This window comes from Haliaeetus albicilla, chromosome 12 (genome assembly GCF_947461875.1).
Source record: "Haliaeetus albicilla chromosome 12, bHalAlb1.1, whole genome shotgun sequence".
Lineage (NCBI taxonomy): Eukaryota > Metazoa > Chordata > Aves > Accipitriformes > Accipitridae > Haliaeetus > Haliaeetus albicilla.
This window is the reverse complement of record NC_091494.1, coordinates 29,606,504-29,632,573: the sequence shown is the minus strand read 5'-3', so window position 1 is coordinate 29,632,573 and position 26,070 is coordinate 29,606,504. Positions and strand designations below refer to the sequence as shown.

General features: G+C 43.7%; 1 protein-coding gene and 1 long non-coding RNA gene across 2 annotated transcripts in view; one reads left to right on the top strand and one right to left on the bottom strand.

The window, feature by feature from the left end:
- The window catches only part of LOC138688127 (uncharacterized), a 34,389-nt gene that overhangs the window by 5,065 nt on the left and 3,254 nt on the right, over positions 1-26,070 (bottom strand). The gene's annotated exons all lie outside the window — the stretch shown is intronic.
- Positions 1,718-24,107, top strand: LOC104311828 (myosin heavy chain, skeletal muscle, adult). The gene is made up of 39 exons (XM_069798834.1): positions 1,718-1,764; positions 5,885-6,125; positions 6,214-6,357; positions 6,451-6,607; positions 6,955-6,982; positions 7,081-7,192; positions 7,287-7,379; positions 8,494-8,557; positions 8,640-8,738; positions 8,832-8,935; positions 9,016-9,154; positions 9,404-9,522; positions 9,616-9,765; positions 10,670-10,840; positions 11,804-12,110; positions 12,218-12,294; positions 12,728-12,815; positions 12,911-13,028; positions 13,583-13,706; positions 13,792-13,928; positions 14,030-14,285; positions 15,275-15,517; positions 15,739-15,915; positions 16,001-16,146; positions 16,229-16,319; positions 16,409-16,798; positions 17,028-17,154; positions 17,258-17,376; positions 17,631-17,827; positions 18,240-18,423; positions 18,510-18,675; positions 18,829-18,953; positions 19,147-19,455; positions 22,140-22,343; positions 22,687-22,812; positions 22,908-23,078; positions 23,165-23,269; positions 23,413-23,508; positions 23,817-24,107. Exons 2-39 carry the CDS (start codon positions 5,922-5,924, stop codon positions 23,970-23,972), a joined length of 5,823 nt encoding a protein of 1,940 aa, XP_069654935.1. The 5' UTR covers positions 1,718-1,764; positions 5,885-5,921; the 3' UTR covers positions 23,973-24,107.

Below are 26,070 nucleotides of genomic sequence, written 5' to 3'. Positions count from 1 at the left end.
CCTTGCTCCCACCATCTGTATGCTGCCTTTTTTTGTCAGTTTTTCCTTGAGCTCCTTATTCATCCTTATTCATCCACACAGTCCTCCTGGCATTTTCTTTACCTGAATTACCTCCATCCTGACCATATGCCTCAGCAAAGGCAAACAGTAAAATTACCTTTTGTTACATATGGAGTTTCATATAGAGTCTTACATGTTAGACCTCTGTCAGCTAAGGATGATATACTTCTGGACTTGAAAAAGCCAGGTAGGTGTCTCAAGAATGTCCTTGATGACACAGAATTATTCTTAGTAGCAAAAAGTAAACTGAGAATACCTGTGAAATAATTTTTTGTTACTTACACTGGGCAAAAAAATGTTGATAAGTGCAAAGTAATGTACATAAGAAGAGCAACCCTAACTATAAATATAGTGATGAAGAGTGTTCAGATCTATGGAGGTGCAGTATTAACACTGCGTGTCATCAGATCTTGAGAGAGAGAAGGTAGACCTAGAAAATTATAGGGGAGAATGTCAGAGCTAATGAGAACTGAATAATGATTTCCATACAAGAAGAGATAAGATAGATAGTACTATATTTGCCTTGTTAAGTGGAGAGGGATTATTGATTTTTTTCTGTTATACGAAGAACTAGGGGTTGACAGGGAAATAAGCACCACTAAAGTAAAGAAAGTATTTTTCAATAAATTAATTTAAACTACAAATCTCATTACCAGAGAGCTCCTTGGATGCTAAAAAGCAAAACTGGTCCTAAAGTGATTAAATCAAAGGAGCAAAAACGTAGCAAAGGCTTTTGAACACAAGAATCTCTACACTCAAGGTTTCCAGAATGTTGGAAGATATACAAATGAATGTTATTTTATATTTATATCCAGCGATGGAATACAACTTAATGAACACTTAGTAAGGTTCAAGGTGGTTATTCTCCCTGATACATTGCACTATATTATGTTACAACTGAAAGAAATAAAGCAGAGTAATATTTAGTAATCTGATTAAGATAAGCAGTGCAGACAACAGTAAAATCCACATCTGATATCCAAGATCTGTAAGTAGAGAGCTCTGTAAAAGAAGAGCTGTCATCAGACTTATGGTGGCCTCAGAAAAAGTTAAGGTATGAAGGTATGCACCCAAATATCACCGTGCTTGCCCAGTGTGTCCCTGCTCCCTTAGCTCAGATTCATGGAGCATCTATGGTCCACAGTTATTAGTAGTTACCCTCATCCCCCCAGTCAGCATTAGTTGAAATTCCCTCCTTAGGAATCTTCTCATATTATTTATAGGAGATTTATTCACATAGCTAGTAAGAGACCAAAAATTTCTAAATATATCTAGCAACATCACTTTCCAGTTTTCAGTTCGTTCAGTTTGCCAGACAATGCTTTGCCAAAAACAAGGTTTGCCAAAAATGCTTTGCCCAAAGACAGAGGAGGCATCTGCAGCATGTGCTGACCAGACTCTATAAAAGAGTCCTTGAATCTGGGCTGTTCTGTCTCAAGAGAAAACTTCATGGTAAGTGCATGTCTGTGGCTGGCAGAAAGGGACTGTGTCCCTGCAGTCCACATGTCCCACTTCAGCCTTGCTGTCCTGGTGTACATATCTGTGTCTGCAAGGATTTAATATCTGAAAGATAAAGCATGTTAGTATTTTCACTTTGTGACCTGCCTGTGGAATTCTGTGCACCGGTAATGCGGGGTCTGCCATTTCTGCTTTACAGCATTGATCGTCTTCCAGCCTGCAAGGCACCTTCTCATATCACAGGAGGTAAGAACCTAATTTACTCACACTTAAGGGACAGAGAAAAAGGTGGCAAATTCCTGTAAAACAGATTTCTTTGTGGTGACAAATTTCTGTAAAATTTTGTGGACAATTGCTGTATGCCCACATACTCCTTTCTACTTCTCGGTTATGGTAAATAACTGATGGCTGGGTAGGCTGCTCATGGCAAGCAAGCTTTCCAACGTGGCTGTGCTGGAAGCCGCTAGCCACTGATGTCATGCCAGGAAATGCTTCTTGGGGATTCCTTATGTTTAATTATGGAACAGTGAAGTAAATTATCTGTTCTGGCACAAAGTCTAGATAGATAGACCCAGCCAACAGAACAGACTACTGCAAAATCTTAAAGGTTTGTAACAAATTATATGTATTAGTGTATATGATACTGGCCAAAAAATTTATATGAAAATACTTTTCAGATGATACTGCAGGGCTATAATCTGCATGTGAGCCTTGTACTAAGAAACTTGGTAAACATGCAAAAATCAACTAAGCAACTAAACAAACAAACAAAAAAAGGAGATGTACTGTTCCTATTGCTCTAAACCAAAACAGAGTAAAGTGGAGGATCTGCATGCTACTAGGAGTTGTTGCAAACATTAATGTTTGGTTGACTTATTTACGACATGACATCTAAGTTGCCTTTTTGTCTAACTTCCTAGGAACTCAGGTGCTTTCTATTACTGGACATGTGGCACTGCATTTAGATATCCACCTTTGATTTGTAAATTCTTGAACTAAGGTTTCTAACTTTGCATATAATTATTTTCACAAACAATTAGCATACAAAGAAATAAATGGTGATGCAGTATTTTAACTTATTGTATTATCTGTCCTTATATACCATTTGCTCACATACTACTTCCCAGAGTTAAGTCACTTGCAACAGATTTCTGCCACTGTCAAAGAAATATCAGTGCAGTTGATTTAAGGTGACAGCCACACTAAAATTTAAGCATGAGATCAAATAGGAAGTTAACTATAACTTACACACTTAAGTTCTTGGACAATGGAACATGGGGCGGGGGGGGGAGTCTTATTGCATTCAGACAGAACAGATCTCTAAAATTTCCAGTATGACTTTCTTACATCATTGAAATTGTTCTATTGTCCATGCCCAGGATTATTTCTAATTTAGACCTGGGTATATATTTCTCTGTTTAAACCCAGAAAAAAAATTTGTTTGTATCGCTAAGACACCTAAAGGACACAATTTGATAAGCAAAGGGGGCCCAGCTAGCACTGAGTAGTACAGCTGATAGCATAGCCAACATTCACAGATTGTTTCAACAGGAAAGCAGTTGTACACACCTAACCCTCACTTTATAATCAGAATCTATGCTAAAAAATGAGGAGGCTGGAATCCAAGCTTCCTTTAGCCTGAGGGGGTTTGATTTGCCCCACCCATGCTTTAGAAAATTGCCCTTGCCACAAGACTGGAAGGCATTCTTCATCAGAGGACCTTTCTTTCTGCTGGAGGAGGTGTGCCATTGTGAAACCAAGAAGGCAGCATTCATCAGTATGGCAGGAGGACAAGCAGGATGGCAGTTGCTGGAAGGGTGTAGTTGTTTAGAATCTGTATTTAGTGCTGGTTTTGGCCCTAAAACTCCCCTTTGAGTGACACAGGGAGAGAAGGTGCACACCTTATTTCAAAGACTGATGTTATGACGATGGGCTGCTTTGTGATAAGAAGCAAACAACTCTAGTGAATGATTCAGAGCACCAGAAAAAGACATCATGCACTAGCTAGTCCTCAGAACACCACCTGGATGCACCTATGTCTATTTTGTATATAGGCAAGCAAGGCTTTTAATGGCTTTTTGGTTTGGTAGGTGTTGTGAATATCCTCTTCCTCTGGCATGGTGCCTCACTGTGATACTTCAGATCTGCTTTGGAACCATTGCTTAATATTCACTTGCAGAAGGATGCAAAGCATTTACAGCATGCTTTTAAAGCTTTGAGCTTACAAAATTGCAAGTGCTTTATTGATGTTGCATTCAATCACAGTAGCCTTGCAACATTCTGCCACAAATGCTTTAATTTAAAATTTTCCTATTGAAATTTCCAATCTCCTGGGGCCTATTGATCTAACTGGAAAGAGCAACTTTTTGAGGAGGGGTTGGGGGCCCTAGACACAGAATATGAAAAGAATGTAGAAATTGCCCTGCTCAGAAAAAGTGCACAAGGCATAAGTGATTTAGCCAATTTCCAAAGTTATGTAGGTGTCTAGAAATGTAAAAAGAAACACAAATCTTTCAGCTGGCACTTTTCAAAATTTGAATCACATTATAGAACACATCAGTGCTAGAAATATATCAGCGCTAGGAGCTTGATATTTATCATCACCATTAGGAACCCAAATTATGGATGGAATCATAGAATCATAGAATGGCTTGCGTTGGAAGGGACATTAAAGATCACCTAGTCCCAACCCCCCTGCCATGGGCAGGGACATCTTCCACTAGACCAGGTTGCTCAAAGCCCCATCCAACCTGGCCTTGAACACTTCCAGGGAGGGAGCATCCACAACCTCTCTGGGCAACCTGTTCCAGTGCCTCACCACCCTCACAGTGACGAACTTCTTCCTTACATCTAATCTAAATCTAGCCTCTTTCATTCAGTTTAAAACCATTACCCCTTGTCCTATCACTACACGCCCTTGTAAAAAGTCCCTCTCCAGCTTTCTTGTAGGCCCCTTTAAGTACTGGAAGGCTGCTATAAGGTCTCCCCTGAGCCTTCTCTTCTCCAGGCTGAACAATTCCAATTCCCTCAGCCTGTCTTCATAGGAGAGGTTCTCCAGCCCTGATCATCTTCATGGCCCTCCTCTGGACTTGCTCCAACAGGTCCCTGTCCTTCTTACGCTGAGGGCCCCAGAGCTTAACGCAGTACTCCAGGTGGGGTCCCACAAGAGCAGAGTAGAGGGGGAGAATCACCTCCCTTGACCTGCTGGTCATGCTTCTTTTGATGCAGCCCAGGATACGGTTGGCTTTCTGGGCTGCAAGTGCACATTGCCGGGTCATGTTGAGCTTCTCATCAACTGACACCTCCAAGTCCTTCTCCTGAGGGCTGCCCTCAATCCACTCATCACCTAGCCTGTATTTGTGCTTGGGATTGCCCCAACCCATGTGCAGGACCTTGCACTTGGCCTTGTTGAACTTCATGAAGTTCGCATGGAATGCATTCTCAGCAACTGGGCTGATGAGATCAAACTGAGGGACTCATGAATACGCTACGGAGCAATGTTACCCTGAATAAGGTTCCCAAAAGTCTTCAGCCTGGAGCTGACAAGAACATCATGAATTTTAGTCCAAGCAGCGTGAAGTCCTGCAGGTAGGAAAGAATAGTCTCATACAGCACGATATGTTGGCTGCCATTTGGCTAGAAAACACCTTTGCAGATAAGGGTCATGTGTCCTGGTACACATCTCAGCAGTGTGCCTTCGGGGGAATGAAGGCCAACAGCATATTGTCAGGTACTCATAACACTGTAGCCAGCAGGTAAAGGAAAGTGATTCTTCCCCTGCATTCAGCTCCTATATCTGGAGCACTGTGTTCAGTTTGGTGCTCCCCAGTGACAAGAAAGGCATCAACATTTTGGAGTCCAGTGGAGACCTTCCAATATAGGTAGGAGCAAATGATGTATGAGGAGAGGCTGAAAGGGTGGGGGTTGTCCACTCTTGAGAAAAATTAAAATGTGGTTGACTTATTGTCACCTTCAACAAAAAGTGGGTGGTTATAAAGTAAAAAGAGCCAGACTCTTCTTGGATGTGCAGAATGAAAGGATGAGGGACAACAGACACATGTTGTAGCAACAGAAATTTTGATCGGGCATTAGGAAAAGAAAATTCACCGTCAGGGTGGTCAGACATTAAGCAGGGATGCAGAGGGACTGAGGAATCTTCATTCTTGGAGATAATCAGAGCTTCACTGGAAAAGGCTCTGGGTAATTTGATCCAACGTTTGCCCTGCTTTGCACAGGAAGGTGGACCAAAGAACTGCCTAAGATTCTTCCCAAATCACATATTCTATGATGCTGTTTAAGTTTTCAATAAACTGCATGGCAACAAAAAATGTTGACTCATTTGGGCAACATATCTGCTCTTCCACAGTGTTCTCTGCTGACAAGCCCCTCTGTAAAGTGCAGCCATGTCTTCAGACTCTGAGATGGCCATCTTTGGAGAGGCGGCTCCTTACCTCCGAAAGTCAGAAAAGGAGAGAATTGAGGCCCAGAACAAGCCTTTCGATGCCAAGACATCCGTCTTTGTGGTGCATCCTAAAGAATCCTTTGTGAAAGGAACAATCCAGAGCAAAGAATCAGGGAAGGTCACCGTCAAGACTGAAGGTGGAGAGGTGGGTAAAATGCAAGATTTACAAACAGCGTTTAATTCCCACTCTGGGCTCTTAGCTGACATGCATGTACCTTTCTTTCCTCTAACAGAGCCTGACTGTGAAGGAAGATCAAATCTTCTCCATGAACCCTCCCAAGTACGATAAAATTGAGGACATGGCCATGATGACCCACCTCCATGAACCTGCTGTGCTGTACAACCTCAAAGAGCGTTATGCAGCCTGGATGATCTACGTAAGTAGCAGCAGCAGACTTCCTCTGGGTAGCTAGGAGGAACTGCTCTGCCAGGCTAAGTGGAAGCCAACATGCTGTCTCCCTTCCTCACAGACCTACTCGGGTCTCTTCTGCGTCACTGTCAACCCCTACAAGTGGCTGCCGGTGTACAACCCGGAGGTGGTGTTGGCCTACCGAGGCAAGAAGCGCCAGGAGGCCCCTCCACACATCTTCTCCATCTCTGACAATGCCTATCAGTTCATGCTGACTGGTGAGTGGTTATATCTGTGTCAGAGGGATTGTACCATGAAATTCTCTGAAGGGTTACTCTGTCTCAGTGCTATGAGGAGACTGTTCCAAAGCTTTCATGGTTCTGATGCATACATACTATTGTGTGTTTTACTCTCTTCACACCATTGCTTCTACTATTTTAAATTAAAGACACCCTTGCACTCAGTGAGGTGATCTGGAGGTCTTTTAGTTTGTTCGTTTGGTTTGTTGTTTTTTTAAGTCAAGCTGACACCATGGAGTTGAAAACATTAAACTTACCTGACTATGTTTCATTCTTTCTGTGTTGTTCATTGGGTTTTAACTACTGTATTTCTGCTTCTTTCACAGATCGCGAGAACCAGTCGATCCTGATCACGTATGTACACTCCCTGCTCGGGTCCCCCCTGGGCTGCCCCATGCCAGGGGACCTCCAGCCTGACCACATGCTCTCTGCTTCTGTCTTTGGTTTGACAGTGGAGAATCTGGTGCAGGGAAGACTGTGAACACAAAGCGTGTCATCCAGTACTTTGCAACAATTGCAGCGAGTGGGGAGAAGAAGAAGGAGGAGCAGGCTGGCAAAATGCAGGTAAATTAATAGACAGTGGCTGGAATCAATGCTTTTCTCTGTTCCTGACATGATTTTTTGGAAAGGATAATGAGCAACAATTATCATCCCGCAGGGAACGCTTGAGGATCAAATCATCAGCGCCAACCCACTGCTGGAGGCCTTTGGAAATGCCAAGACCGTGAGGAATGACAATTCCTCACGCTTTGTAAGTTTTTGATCAGAGAAGTTGTTGACATTTACAAGTGAACAAAGATGTTAGAACAGAAGCTGTCACTTCTGAAATGTTATGGTCAGATGATTGTATTCATTGAACTAATATTTTCCTCATATTTTTGTCAACTAAAAGCTATCTAACTAGACTATATAATGAACAATATAACTTTAAAATGTAGTACATCAAACAAATATTTACAAAGGGTGATCATTTAAATATGTGTAAATATCTATATTAATAAATATAAATATATACATACATACTCCTCGTATCTGTCCTACAGACTGTATATACAATTTTGTGTAAATTGATATAATGCAGATGGAAGGGAGGGAGGGAGGAACAGACAGACAGACAGGATGGAAACTGCCTGCATCAGATCAGCAAAAATATGAATCTGTTTTTTTTAGACACAGAACTGGGCAGGTCTATTAATCTGACTGTTCAGACCTTGATACAAGTTTTCTGGGAAGGGATAGGGACAAAGATGTCTTCAAGACTTCCTATCAGAAACCAGACTACTCTATGACATGTCCTTTTGATCATTTTAATGCAAAAAGCCATTCATAAATTTTATTAGATAAGCTGTGAATGTCCTTGGGAAACCGCAATACTCATCCACAGTCTCAGCCTAAAGTTCTATGTTCTGGGTACAGTGCCCCTATCCCCAGAACTCAGAAAATAACAACTGCCTTCTGTTTTTCCACAAGATCAAAAAAAACTCATTTAACATTTACATCACTAAAATCCACCTTCACAGCATCTTAACTGATTAAAAAATGAAGTAAATGCATCTTGGCTTTCTCTATACCCATCTGTTTGAATTGAGGCATAAATGACCTAATAAAAGGCTTGCTTAGTGGTTTTCTTGTTCCTGTGCATTCAGGTTATCCACTAAATAATAATAGGTATATACCTTAGTATTGCCAGTACAGACAGTTACCTGAATATTTGTTTCGGTTTGGTTTGCTTTTTTTAAGAAAAAATAAGGAAAAAAGACAAAGCCACTTCTAAGTTTAAATCCTGTCCTCTGTGGAGAATGTAAGGTCACATACTTACAGTCTAAGTGAAATTTCAAAATGCCTTTTTTCTTTCCCCTCTAAAGGGCAAATTCATTCGAATCCACTTTGGAGCCACAGGCAAACTGGCTTCTGCTGACATTGAAACATGTAAGAGGCCTCCTGACCTGATCACATCCTTTCTACCTCAGTGTACTTTCTCAGGCTTAACTCTTTTTACCTTCCTTGCCAGATCTGCTGGAGAAATCCAGAGTCACTTTCCAGCTCAAGGCAGAAAGAAGCTACCACATATTCTATCAGATCATGTCCAACAAGAAGCCAGAGCTAATTGGTAGGAAGTATTATAAATTGTTTGATGGAATCTGAACGTGTGTAACATTTATCTTCATTCTTATGCCCAGATATGTCCTATTCCTCTTTACAGACATGCTCCTCATTACCACCAACCCATATGACTACCACTTTGTGAGTCAAGGTGAGATCACGGTTCCCAGCATTAACGACCAGGAAGAGCTGATGGCTACAGATGTAAGTGACACAGAGCATACTGGTATGGTGAAAATTCCATTTCATGGCCCAGAGGTTTATTTGACTGACTCTGTTGCCAGAGTGCCATTGACATCCTGGGCTTCACTGCTGATGAAAAAACAGCCATTTACAAGCTGACAGGGGCTGTCATGCACTACGGGAACTTGAAGTTCAAGCAGAAGCAGCGTGAGGAACAGGCAGAGCCGGATGGCACAGAAGGTATTAACAAAATCTAGAAGTCCCAATAACAGAAACAGTTACATAGCTGGCAGTTGGCATACAAGTATATTTCTCCAATTTACTTTCATAAGGACATAAATCTCAGCTTCCATAATATTCATGCTTCTAAATTTCCCTTCAAGCTATCACAAGACTGCAGTGCTGAAACCTACAGCAACATCTTAGAGGACATTCACTTTCAATGACCACTTCTCCTCTGTTACTGTTTCCTTCTCTCTTTGTGTATAGTTGCTGACAAGGCTGCCTACCTCATGGGTCTGAACTCAGCTGACCTGCTCAAGGCTCTCTGCTACCCCCGAGTCAAGGTTGGGAATGAATATGTGACCAAGGGTCAAACTGTGCAGCAGGTAAAAACCAGCTGGTGACTGGGAACCTCCGGCTTGATTTACTCTCTTGCTTTGGGTACTATTTTCCTTCTGCTGCATTCTTCTTTATTTTAGGTGAACAATTCAGTGGGTGCTCTGGCAAAGGCTGTCTATGAGAAGATGTTCCTGTGGATGGTTGTTCGTATCAACCAACAGCTGGATACGAAGCAGCCCAGACAGTACTTCATTGGTGTCCTGGACATTGCTGGCTTCGAGATCTTTGATGCAAGTATCACAGAAATCATAGTAAAATCTTGAAAAGGCAATTAGGGCTCAAGAGAAACTAGAAAATTATGGTGGGTTTTTTGGAAAACATTCCATTCACTTGCAATTTCAAATCAAGTTTTGTGGTTTTTTGAAAAAGTTTATCTTTTATTTTCTAGAAATGCTTTCCTTCTTTGTATATGTCACTGCTTTTTCTCCAGCATAATCCATGAGCTTCAATAGATCTGCCTGTAATTACGTGATACACAAGGAATAAGCATTGTTTTACATGCTGCCTTTTACTTAATTAGCATGAATGTTGTAGCTTTTCAATAATTTGAGCTCAGTATTAAAAAAATCCACTAACAAATAGCATACAAGATAAAATATCACAGAGTGTAGGAAGAGAAAGGTAGATTTAAGTCCCACATAAAAATGTGCTAAGGCTTTGGAAAAAGAAAGCAATATATATCCTTTGCTTCTGAAGAGCCAAAGGGTGATACCAAGAGGAAGAATGCATTGGCTGCCTTTAGTGCAGACAGAGAAGTTTTGTTGACATTTGGGGAAGGTACCTGAGTCCAAGCCAGGACTGACAATGTCTAATTTTTTTTTAAGGGCAATGGGAAAATTTACATAATACGAGAGAAAAAAAATTATGTAAATTGCACCTTGATATAGATAAGACTACCAAATCATTTTAGAATTTGATTTTTAAAAAAAATTATATATGTAAACATCATTCAGGTAGCAAAAAGCAAAAAAAAAAACCCAACCACTTTAAAAATAGTTAATAGGATGTTTTAACATTAAAAAAACCCTTGTTTTAACTGGGCATTCCCGTACAGGATTCTGAGTGCATAGGAGAAAGCTATATAGGCAGTTCTTCATCCTGAGAATGAGTAAATCTTGTCTTTGCACTGAGCAGTTCAACAGCCTGGAGCAGCTGTGCATCAACTTCACCAATGAGAAACTGCAACAGTTCTTCAACCACCACATGTTCGTGCTGGAACAGGAGGAGTACAAGAAGGAGGGAATTGAATGGACATTCATTGACTTCGGGATGGACCTGGCTGCCTGCATTGAGCTCATTGAAAAAGTATGTTGATTACATTTAAGATTTTGCTATTTCTTTGTGACAGAATTTTAGGATTTTTCTTCAGCCTTATTTTTTCTTGCCCTAATGCTTCACAAACCTGCCTATTATTATCCATTTATGTTCCTGGTTATTTGTATTCAGAAAGTACCCTTTCATTTCAAATTTTGTATGTATTTAGAAAGCAATTTCTAAGGACCTTTGTGATTAGGCTACAAAAGAAGAACCTTCAGGTTATCCATTAACTACATTATTATGAATTTTTTAAAAATCAACTGTAATTTTGCTTGTTTGGCAATAGAAGAATTAACATGATCACACATAATTTCATGGCAAGGATTCTCTGTAGGTGTGTTTTCTAGTCTACAAAGATGAATGATCTCTTTTCAGGAACCCAGACACAATTTTCAGTATTATGATTATGATTTCAATATTAATACTGTGATTTCTGAAATGCAATTTCTAAGTAAAATCATAGCCGTATATAGAAAAAAGGTACTAGATGAACAGTGATCATTAAAACCATCACTATGAGCTGACACAGTTTTGTGTAACATCCTCTTGTACAGGAAATAAAAGACAGAGATATCTCATAAAAAATAAGATTTCAGGAAGTAGCTGAAGGATCTGTTGAACATAGGTCAATTTTAGTAAGACATCTTTATCTACACAAATTTACTTTGGGAAAGCATTAATGCAAAAAATAAAAATCTCCTTTTGATTCATCAGTTTCCAAATTATTTAGAAAACTTTGTGCGATTATTGGGATACTATCAGTTCTGAAATGCATTAGTTTCAGACACAAATTCATATTTTGTCTAGAACTGCATGCGCAAAACTTAATAAAGAATTGATCCATTTTTGATCCAATTTAATCCATTTCTCAGTTTTCCTGTGCCTTACTGCAGTCTCCTTCTGAAGTCAGATATGTATTTTATCGCTGTTATTTTTTGCTGCTTCTCCCAGCCCATGGGCATCTTCTCCATCCTGGAAGAGGAGTGCATGTTCCCCAAGGCAACTGACACCTCTTTCAAGAACAAGCTCTATGACCAACATCTGGGCAAGTCCAACAACTTCCAGAAGCCCAAGCCTGGCAAAGGCAAGGCTGAGGCCCACTTCTCCCTGGTGCACTATGCTGGCACAGTGGACTACAACATCTCTGGCTGGCTGGAGAAGAATAAGGATCCCTTGAATGAAACTGTCATTGGGCTGTATCAGAAATCATCTGTGAAGACACTGGCATTACTTTTTGCCTCTGCTGGAGGAGAGGCAGGTCAGTTCTCTGAAATGTCATCTGATTGGTGCACAGTGGTTCTGAAAATTGTGGAATCATGAATAGTCCCTAAAGCCATAAATGTTTCATTATCTTTGCTATACCAGAGGCTAGTGGTGGTGGTGGCAAGAAAGGTGGCAAGAAGAAGGGTTCTTCTTTCCAGACTGTCTCAGCTCTTTTCCGGGTAAGTAAACATTTTATCTTTTCATCTGTGTAAATAAGAATTAACCTGCACTTTCAACTGGCTCAGTGAAAGTAAGAAAAAAAAAAAACAAGAACAAAAACAAAAACCAAAGAACTTTCAGATCCTCATAAAAAAAAATCTTATGGAATGAAAAATGATACTGTGAAGTAATAAATTTACACATAAAATAAACATTAATTTTCACATAAAACTATGAAGTACTCATCCTCTATCTCTCCCTGGGTTGATGGCAACTTGCTTTTCCTAAAAGGTGATGTTCAAAGTTCAGAATGAGAAAGGATTGAGCTATTGATTGAGATATCATCAGTTGAAAATTCTCAACCCAGTGCATCTCCATTAATAGGCTAAGCTCAAAGAACCTAAGAATTTTTCCATATTTCATATAAATACATAATAAATCATGGTCCCACAGGAGAACCTAAACAAGCTGATGACCAATCTACGGAGCACTCACCCCCATTTTGTTCGTTGCATCATCCCAAATGAAACAAAAACACCTGGTAAGATTCTCAAGCAGAAAGAGAACTTCCTCTGATACAGCCATGCCTGGTCCGCACTGGAGACTGTGGTATTCATTTATGCTCTGAATTGCTAGGTGCCATGGAGCATGAACTGGTACTTCACCAGCTGCGGTGTAACGGCGTGCTGGAAGGCATCAGAATTTGCAGGAAAGGTTTCCCCAGCAGAGTCCTCTATGCTGACTTCAAACAAAGGTGAGAGCTATGAAATGAAGAGATAAGTCAGGTGTCCTCACTGACTGCTGTTCATCAAACAGTCAAACTTTGCCAGTGTCTCTGAATATGGAAGCACAATAGAGCTACCCACGCCAATGCTTACAAGATTAAAAAATGCAAATTGGGATGTGGGTACAACACATTCTCAGACAAAAATGACAAACTCAGATAGAGTGCTTTGGCCATTGTATCAGCTGCAAGTTTCAGGGGAAGATGCTTTCCGCCTATACACAAAGTGGCAATGTTCCTCTCTAGCAACTTTCTACAGCATAGTTTAAGTGAAGAAGGCATCGGACTGAAATGGCTGGAGATCAGTGTCCTCTTTTCATCTATGACTGATCACCTGAAGACAGTAAAAGTTTCCTTAATTTTGTTATCAGATTGGGACTTCATTGTAACGGTGTCTCTAAACAAGGGATGAAATTCCATCTTCCTCAGCCTCATTCTGCTGCAAAGACTGTGGTTAGTCTCAATAAACAGTGTTGACTTATGACCTGAGATTGCCTTCATTCATAGTTCCTCTCACCCCACAGATACAAGGTGCTTAATGCCAGTGCTATCCCAGAGGGACAGTTCATTGATAGCAAGAAGGCTTCTGAGAAGCTTCTTGGGTCAATCGATGTGGACCACACCCAGTACAAATTTGGCCACACCAAGGTACAAACCCTCCTTGACTCACTCACTGCATGTCTGTGCTTTGCTCTACGTGACAGTGATGTGCTGCAACATTCCCTTTCGCAAGGTGTTCTTCAAAGCTGGGCTGCTGGGACTCCTGGAGGAGATGAGGGATGAGAAGCTGGCACAGCTCATCACCCGCACACAAGCCATGTGCAGGGGCTTCCTGATGAGAGTGGAGTACCGGAGAATGGTGGAGAGGAGGTAGACATTCCTCATCCTCAGTCAAAGTCACTGTACTTGGGGGAAAGTGTTGGCACTTGTCATACTGAAAATATTCAATGTACATTGTAATTATGCTTCAGGGAGTCCATCTTTTGCATCCAGTACAATATTCGTGCATTCATGAACGTCAAGCATTGGCCCTGGATGAAGCTGTTCTTCAAGATCAAGCCCTTGCTGAAGAGTGCAGAATCGGAGAAGGAGATGGCCAACATGAAGGAAGAGTTTGAGAAAACCAAGGAAGAGCTTGCAAAGTCTGAGGCAAAGAGGAAGGAGCTGGAGGAGAAAATGGTGAAACTGGTGCAGGAGAAAAACGATCTGCAGCTCCAAGTGCAGGCTGTGAGTAACATTATTCTACTTTTTTGTTTGGTTTTTTTTTATAAGGGAAATGAGTAAATAAGATCTAACTCTTCTCTCATACTACAGAACTCTCACACTGCATACTAAACTGCCTTACAAAATATTTTAAGCTGAATACCATGTAACTAGAGGTAAAATTCAGGCCACATTCTTTCCCCACTCAGTCTCACTATTACAAAGTGGAGATCAAGCTAAACAATGACTTTTTAGTCTTAATGCCTACATGTACATGTCTCCATGTGAGTTCGTGACATAAAGCCTCGTTATAGTCACTGTAGTGTATTTAGTGGAGTAGGGACAGTGATTCAATTGACCAGCTACTCTGCCTTAGTTCAGTGGTCAAAATGAATAGTCTAGCGCCATTTCTTATGGCGTATCTCACCTGAGCTCCTGTAGCTACTGCTCCCAGAAGATGCAGATGCCCATTACGTCCTACAACACAAGTGCCAGCCTTGTACACTTGTCTACGATGCCATTTGGCCTCTCAGAAACTCAGGGAACACTTAGGCAATACCCTTGAGTTGAAGCGTCCATTTCAGGGAAAGATGAATCTTGTTCTAGCCTCCACTGACTGTATTGGCTGGGTATAAATCATGAATGGGAGCTTCAAATATTTCCTCAGCGGTAGAATTATTTACCTTTCTCAATACTTCCACATAAATCTGAATATGGCACGTTATAAAATACAATCACTTTGCAAAGGAGAAAAGGAAAACATCGATTAAATCCAAGTAACCCACCGACATACCTGAAATAAGCAAGGTAAAACGTAATGGAGCTAGACACAGTATCTGATGACAAAAAAAGGTCATAAAAAAATAAACCTGATTAAAAACATATTCTAAATTTGTAATTTTTAATGTAATTGTGCAGTAACCTTTTCCCAAAAAAGTAATCTCCAAAAAGGTCTTACTGATGCACACCTGCTCCTTCAGCACTAAATAAGCTTTCCTGTATTTTCCCACCAGGAAGCTGATGCTCTAGCTGATGCTGAGGAAAGATGTGACCAGCTCATCAAAACCAAAATCCAGCTGGAAGCCAAAGTAAAGGAGGTGACTGAGAGGGCTGAGGATGAGGAAGAAATTAATGCTGAGCTGACAGCCAAGAAGAGAAAACTGGAGGATGAATGTTCAGAGCTGAAGAAAGACATTGATGACCTTGAATTAACACTAGCCAAGGTCGAGAAGGAAAAACATGCCACAGAAAACAAGGTACACACATGGGGAGTCACATAAAGGGCCAAGACATCACTGACTCTCAGAGTTAGAGCCTGCTACCGTAAGACACCTTGGCTTTGGACAATTCTGAGATGGGCCTTGTCTGAGCATCCAAAGGATAAGTGAAAGACTTGGCAAAACAAGGCAAAGTGAAAATGTCACCATGCCAGTGAACTTGTTTTCTACCAAATTTTGACACTTGCTCATATTTGTAGGTGAAAAACCTTACAGAGGAGATGGCAGCCCTGGACGAGACCATTGCCAAGCTGACAAAAGAGAAGAAAGCCCTCCAAGAGGCCCATCAGCAGACACTGGATGACCTGCAGGCAGAAGAGGACAAAGTCAATACGCTGACCAAAGCTAAGACCAAGCTGGAGCAGCAAGTGGACGATGTAAGCACACAGGCGTACCTCAAGAACAGGACAGGTATGGAGTTAAACCTGGCTGACGGAGCGCTGATGGTCTTGTTTGTTTTAGCTGGAAGGGTCCCTGGAGCAAGAGAAGAAACTGCGCATGGACCTTGAGAGAGCTAAGAGGAAACTCGAAGGAGACCTGAAGCTGGCCCACGACAGCATAATGGATTTGGAAAATGATAAGCAGCAGCTGGATGAGAAGCTGAAGAAGTAAGTGGGTCTGTGGGGCACCTGAGCACTGTGCTGGTGTACTTTTTGCCTTGAGCTCTGACATGGATTGCTTTGCCCAAAGGAAAGACTTTGAAATCAGCCAGATCCAGAGCAAAATTGAGGATGAGCAAGCCCTGGGCATGCAATTACAGAAGAAGATCAAGGAGCTGCAGGCAAGTCTCTATTGGTTCCCTTCTGCTTTTCAGAAAGACATCAGGTAGGAGGAGGGCTCGGGTGTGAAGGGTCCCCTAATGTTCCCCAGGCTCGTATTGAGGAACTGGAGGAGGAAATTGAGGCTGAACGTGCCTCTCGGGCAAAAGCAGAGAAGCATCGGGCTGACCTCTCGAGGGAGCTAGAGGAGATCAGCGAGCGCCTGGAAGAAGCAGGAGGGGCTACCGCAGCTCAGATCGATATGATCAAGAAGCGTGAGGCAGAATTTCAGAAGATGCGCCGTGACCTCGAAGAGGCCACGCTGCAGCACGAAGCCACAGCTGCCGCCCTGCGGAAGAAGCACGCGGACAGCACAGCTGAGCTTGGGGAGCAGATCGACAACCTGCAGCGAGTGAAGCAGAAGCTGGAGAAGGAGAAGAGCGAGCTGAAGATGGAGATTGACGACTTGGCCAGTAACATGGAGTCTGTCTCCAAAGCCAAGGTATGGAAAAACATACTGAAAACAACTTGAAGATAAACATATCTTTTTAAAATATGGTCCTGTTACAATATACCTCTCTGTCTCTGTATGGAACTGTATTTCTAACCTTCTAACACCAATGAGCAGTATATAGCTTCCATGTCTGTTGACATTTTTCTGGTGAGAATCGTGGTGCTCAGAATAAGGAGGCATCCAGACACTGGTCTTTCATCCTCTGTGATTTTCACAGGCTAATCTGGAGAAAATGTGCCGCACACTGGAAGACCAGCTGAGTGAGATTAAGACAAAGGAAGAAGAGCATCAGCGCATGATCAATGACCTCAATGCTCAAAGAGCTCGTCTGCAGACAGAATCAGGTGACAGAGCCTCCTCTGTGCTATAGAAGGGGAGAGCGTCCTAAACCAGTTTGTTTGGGTCACGAATGACAACAAAAATATTTCCTTTCTGTGCGCTTCTTAGGTGAATATTCACGCCAGGTGGAGGAGAAAGACGCTCTGATTTCTCAGCTGTCAAGAGGCAAGCAGGCTTTCACCCAACAGATTGAGGAACTCAAGAGGCACCTAGAGGAAGAGATAAAGGTGATGACTTTTTCTACAGCTGGCCGCTGAAAACAGTCTTAACTTTAACTGCCCAGTGGGAACAGGCGCACTGGGAGAAAACTCATTTCTGCAGGGAGTGTGATTAGTGGACTTTGTCCTCCCGACTTACATCTGTCCTTCACTGAAAGCACCTACAACCTCCCAGCAGTCATGTTCCCTGTGTTAAATTAATTTATTGCAAGAGATTTCCCAGGATATTACCATTCCTTGTCCCAACCTCGCTCTCTACCTAGGCCAAGAACGCCCTGGCCCACGCCTTGCAGTCTGCTCGCCACGACTGTGACTTGCTCCGGGAACAATATGAGGAGGAGCAGGAAGCCAAGGGGGAGCTGCAGCGTGCCCTGTCCAAGGCCAACAGTGAAGTGGCCCAGTGGAGAACCAAATACGAGACGGACGCTATTCAGCGCACGGAGGAGCTGGAGGAGGCCAAGTATGCGGGGAAAGTGGGGAAGACAAAAAAAGGGGTAGACTAACAAGGGAAATTTGAAGACACAACAGCAATATTGTCATAAAAAGTTAAAGCTGTGCTTTGTGGCAGGGTAAGGGCTGATGTAAAGTATATCCTCCAAAGGGTGTGGTTTAGGAAATGTAGAGCAGAATATTCCCCTGACCGAGAGAATGTTTTCACCTGTGGACAGTAGAGACAGAAGGCACAGTGGTTGTTCGAGGCTGGGAATCAGAACTGGGAAAACAATGACTGGCTGGGAGAGGGTCTTTACTGTCTGTGCGTAGGATACATACTCAATGAATGGGTAAAACGTCCTGTTGTGAAAGGCCCATCAGCCACACACCACACACTCCCCTTTGCTCTCAAACCACAAGCTGTGCTTACCACCTCCCAGGAAGAAGCTGGCACAGCGCCTGCAAGATGCAGAGGAACACGTTGAAGCTGTGAATGCCAAATGTGCTTCTCTGGAAAAGACAAAGCAGAGGCTGCAGAATGAAGTGGAGGACCTGATGATTGATGTGGAGCGATCAAATGCTGCCTGCGCAGCTCTGGATAAGAAGCAGAAGAACTTTGACAAGGTCTTTTGGGCTCCAGGCCTGGGGTTCCTGGGCAGAGCATCCCCTCCCGATTGCCACATCCACACTGAGGTCCTGTTTCTCTTCAGATCCTGGCAGAATGGAAGCAGAAGTACGAGGAAACGCAGGCTGAGCTGGAAGCCTCCCAGAAGGAGTCTCGGTCTCTCAGCACAGAGCTGTTTAAGATGAAGAATGCCTATGAGGAGTCCTTGGACCACCTGGAAACGCTGAAGCGTGAGAACAAGAACTTGCAGCGTAAGTCCCTGGCCCTCTGCTCCTGGCTGGGCTTTCTCACAAGCTTGTCTATCTGCCACACTAAACGGGTCTGGGCCAGTTACCTTGGTGCACCAGGGCCTTTCCCCACTCTGCTGTGTGCCTCACCGTGCCACTTTTCACCCTTCCTTGCAGAGGAGATTTCCGACCTCACAGAGCAGATTGCTGAGGGAGGAAAGGCGATTCATGAGCTGGAGAAAGTCAAGAAACAGATTGAGCAGGAGAAATCTGAACTCCAAGCCTCCCTGGAGGAAGCTGAGGTACGTGCCCATAATCACTGGTATCTGCACTAAAAATATTAGCAATGGGGAAATGTGGCTAAGAAATGTTTGGTCCTGCTCTGTCCTGGCTGGGGAGTGCAGCCAGCTGAGATTTCCTGAAATATTCTGTAACTACCTAGAAAGCAAGCAGTAGCTTTATCAACATTATAGATGTTTGCGTCCACTTTTCCAGGCCTCCCTAGAACATGAAGAGGGGAAGATCCTGCGCCTCCAGCTTGAACTCAACCAGGTGAAGTCTGAGATTGACAGGAAGATAGCAGAGAAAGATGAGGAGATCGACCAGATGAAGAGAAACCACCTCAGAATTGTGGAGTCCATGCAGAGCACCCTGGACGCTGAGATCAGGAGCAGGAATGAAGCCCTGCGACTGAAGAAGAAGATGGAGGGAGACCTGAATGAAATGGAGATCCAGCTGAGCCATGCCAACCGCGTGGCTGCAGAGGCACAAAAGAACCTGAGAAATACACAGGCAGTGCTCAAGGTATGTTTAGCTAAGGATGTGCACATAGGTGTCTAGCTTGTCTAATATCATTGAATCATAGAATGGTTTGGGTTGAAGGGGACCTTCAAAGATCGTCCAGTCCAGCCCCTCTCCCGGGGGCAAGGACTTCTCTTCGTAGATCAGGCTGCTCAAAGCCCCATCCAACCTGACCTTGAACACTGCCAACGATGGGGCATCCACGGCATCCTGTCACTGGGTTCCAGGGACAAGAGATCAGCACCTCCCTCTTCTCTTCCCCTCCTCAAGAAACTGTAGAGGGCAATGAGGTCGCCCCTCAGCGTTCTTCCCTCCAGACTAGACAAACCCTGTGTCCTTAGCCGCTCCTCAGAGGACATGCCTTCCAGCCCTTTCACCAACTTTCTTGGCCTCCTCTAGATGCACTCAAGACCCTTAACATCCTTTCTAAATTGTGAGACCCAGAACTGCACACAATACTCAAGGTGAGGCCACACCAAACCTTAATACAACAGGAATACAGCTCCAACTGTGCCTTAGCTTTCCTGATCCTACCCCTACACATCCGGGCAGCATCCCTATACTCTCAGGATACATGTCTTTGCTTCCACTGCCTAGGCATTTCCTTCTTACACCTCAGTTTGACCAGGAGGTCCTTACTCAGCCATGCTGTTCTCCTGCCTTCCTTGCCTGATTCCTTACACATGGGAATCGAGAGCTCTTGCACTCTAAGGAAAATGTTCTTAAAGGGCTGCCAACTCTTTTGTGCTCCTTTATCCCTGAGGGCACTTTCCCAGGGGGTCTCACCCAGTAATTCCTCAAACAACTGAAAGTCTGCTCTCCTAAAATTCAGGGTCTCGACCTCACTCTTCATCTGGCCCATATCCCTCACAATTGGGAATACCACCAGGGCACGATCACTGCAGCCCAGGCTGCCATCAGTTTTGACATCTCTAATTAGTTCGTTTGTGTTGGTAAGCAACAGGTACAGTAACGCTTCTCCTCCGGTTGGGCTGTCTATCCTCTGGATGAAGATGCTATCCTTGATGCACTCCAGGAGTCTCCTGGACTGCTTACAGCTTGCTGTGCTGCTTTTCCAGCAGATGTCAGGGTGATTGATGTCCCCCAGCAGGATCAGAGCCTGCGAGCGTGATGATTCCCATAGTTGAAGTAATACCGCTTCGTCAACAGGCTCCCCTTGGTCAGGTGGCCTGCAGTAAACACCAGCCACGAGGTTTCCTTTGTTGGCTTGGCCTCTAATGTTTACTCATAAGCTCTCAACCTGGCTCATCACTGTTTTTCAAAGACAGCTCTGTGCAATCAATCCATTTTTTACATAGAGGGCAACCTGCCCGCCTCTCCTTCCTTGCCTGTGCCTTCTGGACAGTTTATGGCCATTGATTGCAGCACTCCAGTCGTGTGATTCATCCCACCAAGTTTCAGTGTCAGCGATTAGATCACAGCTTTCTAGGTGCACAGTGGTTTCCAGCTCCTCCTGTTCATTACCCATGCTACATGCATTGGTATAGAGACACTTCAGATGGGCTATCAACCATATCGCCTTTTTAGAGGAGCAGACTCCAATTCTTTTGGAGCATTTCACAGATGTTTTCCTGTTGCTTCCTAACATATCAGCAGCCCCTGGCTCTTCTCTGTTACTCAAAACTCCATTCTCTTCCCCTGTTAAGTCTAGTTTAAAGCCCTGGCCAGCTTGTTGGTGAAGACCCTCTTGCCCCACTTGGTCAGGTGAATCCCATCTGCTCCCAACAGACCGAGCTTCTCAAAGGCAGATCAGATCCATAATCATAGAAGACAAAACCTTGAATTTGGCACCAGCTAGACAGCCAGGCGTTCACCTGTTCAATTTGTCTCCTCCTTCCTGAACCCCTCCCCCTGACTGGGAGGATAGAGGAGAACACCACCTGTGCTCCAGATCCTTTTAACATTGCTCCGAGGGACATAGAGTCTCTTTTGATGGTTATACGTTGCCTTGTTGCAATATCATTAAAGCCTACATGGAATACTAGGAGCGGATGATAATCTGAAGGGCTCACCAGGCTTGGCAGCCTCTCTGACACCATGAATGCAAGCTGTTTGTAGGCAGCAAACTTCTCTAGAGAAATTGTCTGGATGGTAAATGGGTGTTTTGGTGCCTCTCAGTAAGGAATCTCCCATTGCTAATACCTTATGTACTTTTCTGGTGGCACTGGTTCTAATGTGAGTGGGTTTTCTCTCCAGCTGGATCAACTTGACATGGTTGACTTTTCCTGGGTCCTGTCAGTTACTCATGTGCTCTTCATTTTTCAAGCCCAGAGTATCGTGTCTGTTATGTAGTGGCACTTCAGAGGATGGGGGAAGGTTCTTTCTTCTGCCCCAAGCAGGGACAAAGGTCCAGTTTCCTTCACCTGGTAAGCTACTTTTGTCAGTCAGCTGGAGTTTTAATTCAGGCTTACCTTCCCCTGGCGCAGCCTTAAATTTAGGCAGGGCTGTCACTCAGCCTGGGACAGTGTGCAATACCATGTATCGATCTCCTCTGCTCACATTCTTAGATACTGTGCATATACCGACATAATAATTCTGCATATAAATACATATCATATCTATAAATATATATGTATTATACTGACATAATGATTATTAGACTGGTAGTAATAGCCATTGTGCAACAGTGCTGTACCGCCTTATAATTTCTCTTTTCTCTCTTAAAGGATACCCAGATACACTTGGACGATGCTCTCAGGACACAGGAGGACCTGAAGGAGCAGGTGGCCATGGTGGAGCGCAGAGCAAACCTGTTGCAGGCTGAAATAGAGGAGCTACGGGCAGCCCTGGAGCAGACGGAGCGGTCGAGGAAAGTGGCTGAGCAGGAACTGATGGATGCAAGTGAGAGAGTTCAGCTCCTCCACACTCAGGTTAGATTCATGACATTCAAAATATCAAGAGCCATTTTATTTTTCTCTTTCCAGGTTTTTCATCCTTGTAAAGTCTTAAATCATCTCTTGTAATAAAAAGGCTTGTACAAAGAATTGGATTATAGCTAAATGAGTAGGATTGCATTAACAGGAGTAGGAAGTGCTTCTTAAGATTTTAAGAACTCTACGCTCTCTAGCTGTGTATGACCTGACAGGATGGACCATTTGAAGGAGGATGCTAATATTAGACATAGAGATGATAAGTTTAAATTTAAACAGCAAATTTCTAAGATAAGTGTTCTGTTTTGGAACTAACTGGACAGTATTTTTTGTTGTTCAACAGAACACCAGCTTGATCAACACCAAGAAGAAGCTGGAAACAGACATTGCCCAAATTCAGGGTGAAATGGAGGACACGATCCAGGAAGCCCGCAATGCTGAAGAGAAGGCCAAGAAGGCCATCACAGATGTGAGTCGGGGGCTCCTTTCACTGCTAATGATGGATATATTCTCACCCAGAATGTCTCCAGCCCCCAAATGGCTTTGATCCCTTGCTCTCATCAGGCGGCCATGATGGCAGAAGAGCTGAAGAAGGAGCAGGACACCAGTGCCCACCTGGAGAGGATGAAGAAGAACCTGGACCAGACAGTGAAGGACCTGCAGCTTCGTCTCGATGAAGCCGAGCAGTTGGCCCTGAAGGGAGGCAAGAAGCAAATCCAGAAGCTGGAGGCCAGAGTGCGTGGGACTTCTATTTGTGCATGAGTGAGCATGTCCCTTGGAGAGATACCAGGGAAGCTCCAAAGATAGGCTTCTCATTGCAGGTGCGGGAGCTGGAAGGGGAGGTTGATGCTGAGCAGAAGCGCAGCGCTGAAGCCGTGAAGGGTGTGCGCAAGTACGAGAGGAGGGTGAAGGAGCTGACCTACCAGGTAAGGCAGGAGGCCGCCTTGGGCTGACAGAGTTTTCTCACAGCAAGTCAGATTTTGTGCACACCATCCCCAAGGGGAACTGTTAACCTCACATGATGCAGAACCAACAATTCATTCTCTTTCCTGCTTGCCAACCGCTCTAGTCTGAGGAAGACCGTAAGAATATTCTCAGGCTGCAGGATCTGGTGGACAAGCTGCAAATGAAGGTGAAATCCTACAAGAGACAAGCTGAGGAGGCTGTAAGTATTGCTCGAAGAATGGGCAAGAGCCACCTTCCATTGGGGCAGCACGCTCACTGAGATGAGTACGAATAGCAGGAAAGGGGCATGAAAGAATCTCCCAAGATACAACAGTCTTGGCCACACCATTTTACTGTCGTGTCATGAGGCCTTGCTGAGTTCTGGGCACCCTGCAGCAGTCAGTGATGAACTGAGGGAAATTCTGCAGCCTGTTTTATACAGGACATCAGACTAAACAAACCCAGGGGCCACATCCACTGAGTGAGAAGTTCCTGAATCCTCACCACCGACTCCCTCTCCCCACACAGGAGGAGCTGTCCAATGTCAACCTCTCCAAATTCCGCAAGATCCAGCACGAGCTGGAGGAAGCTGAGGAGAGGGCTGACATTGCAGAGTCGCAGGTCAACAAGCTCCGAGCGAAGAGCCGGGAGTTTCACAGCAAGAAGATAGAAGAGGAAGAGTGAGGATGTCATGAGGCAGCAAAGTGACCTGAGGGCTGCACAAAATGTGAACCTCTCAGTCGCTTTCTTCTTCAATGAGTCTTTGTAACCATGTTAATGTCTAGAGAATAAAGAACGTAGATTCCTTTGCATACACAGTGTTTTTGGTTGTTCCAATTCAGTTGTGCAGTTACATAAGTCTGGGGCCTGTTCAAATGAAACATTTTATTTCACTTTAACCCCTGGATAGCAGTAGAGCTTTATTTAGCCCATCACCAGTATTCCTCCACCGTGTCCTATTACATTACTGGGTAGGGAGTAACACTAATTTAATTCCCAAACCGGCAAGAGGAGAGGATCAGGACAAAGGCAGGACGAGTACCTTGACTGTCCTGGCACAGCAAAAATGTTTCTGCCTTGGGGAGTCCTCTTTCTAAATGGGTGCTGTACACAGAGGGTCTCTTTGCTGGTCCCATTCTCACTGTGGCAAGCTGGATTTCGGGGCAAGTTGCCCCATAAAAAAAAAAAAAATTAAAAAACCGGAGCCCTAAAGGCATCTGGGTGTCTCTGAGTCCTCATGGAGGAACTTACGCAAGGACTGAGGTGCTGCCTCCTTTGAACAAGGCAGGTGAAGGCCACAAACTCTAGAGAGTGGGGTTTTATTGAGCAAAATTAAACATCAGGCAGAGCTTTTTTTATGGAAGAAGTTAATAACCATCAGTGCTAAAGCAAAACAAATAATGTATTTGGATAAGAAGACATTGCAGTTCCTTACTTTCTCTGTTAGACAGAATAGCCAATATTAAGACAGGATGCTGCTGTTGTAAATGAAATGGACATTGATGAACGGGTTGGCAGAGTAACCGTGAACAAGAGGACTCACTATGGGATAAGCCCCAGCCAATGTAACATGTAGAGCCACCAGAACAAGCTAGGAACTGCTGCCCTGCTGAATAGTGTCTTCCGGTAACGAAATATTAATATAAGACTATAATAAGCTTTTGTGCCAAGGAATAATGTGGATTTATGTGTGAATACGAAAAGCTAAAGGAAAAAGTTTTGATCACGTAAGATAAAGCTTCCGGTGGGAATAATTGTGGGAACACTACAGCTTTAAAGAAATCACAAAATCTAGCACTTTATGGAGGAAAAGACCATAGATGATAATGCCAGACTGTGTCCTACCTGTATGACTCTTCCGGCAATGGATGAGTTGGAATGTAGATACTAACTGCATCCTGGATGGACAGAAAGAAACAAGTCACCTACACAACGTGTGCTGGTCTGAAGTCTTAGACAAATGACAGCCTGTTTCCTGCAAGGCAAGAAGCAGTACTTAAAATATGGAACAGCCATTCTGGCAGCACCGGACCCTGGTGCATGGCGTAGCTGCTAAGAGCAGATTCTACAAATGGTAAAAGAGACTTGGCTCTCTTTCACTACAGGGACACTTATGGCTCCCTCAAGGTTCCTGGCCAGCTCTGCATTGCTAGGGAGCTTCAAGGAGCTGTGAAGTTGCTGGGGAAGGGCGCTGGAGTTGTTGGAGGGGAAGTGTGGAGGAGACGGCAGGAAGGAAGCCTTTTTGCACCGACCACAGCAGTCCGTGTGTTTGCAGCAACAGCATTCAGGGTTAGGAGGTCCTCCTTCTCCAAAGCACACTGAGGTTTACACCCAAGAAATCCACCCACATTATAACTAAATATGGAAGTAGTTTGCTAGGCAGCAGCTAAATATATTTAAGGAAAAGATGACACCCTGTGCTGACTCCTGTGTCACTGTAAGTGATGCTCTTGAGAGACAGCATCTCTGTCTGTGAAGCTGTGAAAGCTGCATCAATGCCAGCGATATCTGGGCACCAAAGAAGGGAAACCACCCCTCTCCTCTCTCCATTCCCACAGCATGCTCCCAAGAAATAGGTGGGATTCTTTCTTCCCGGACAAAACCTTTGTTTCCACACGTTGTAAGGAAGCAAAAGGACTTTGTTTGTACTAACGCACACATTTCTTTAAATGAATGAACAAACAAATGATACCAAGTGCAAAAGCTTAATTCCGAAGTCAGTGTATTGCAGCTGTGGCTCAGTAAAAGTGTGGTGAAGTATTTCTAGCTCCATGGGTACCTT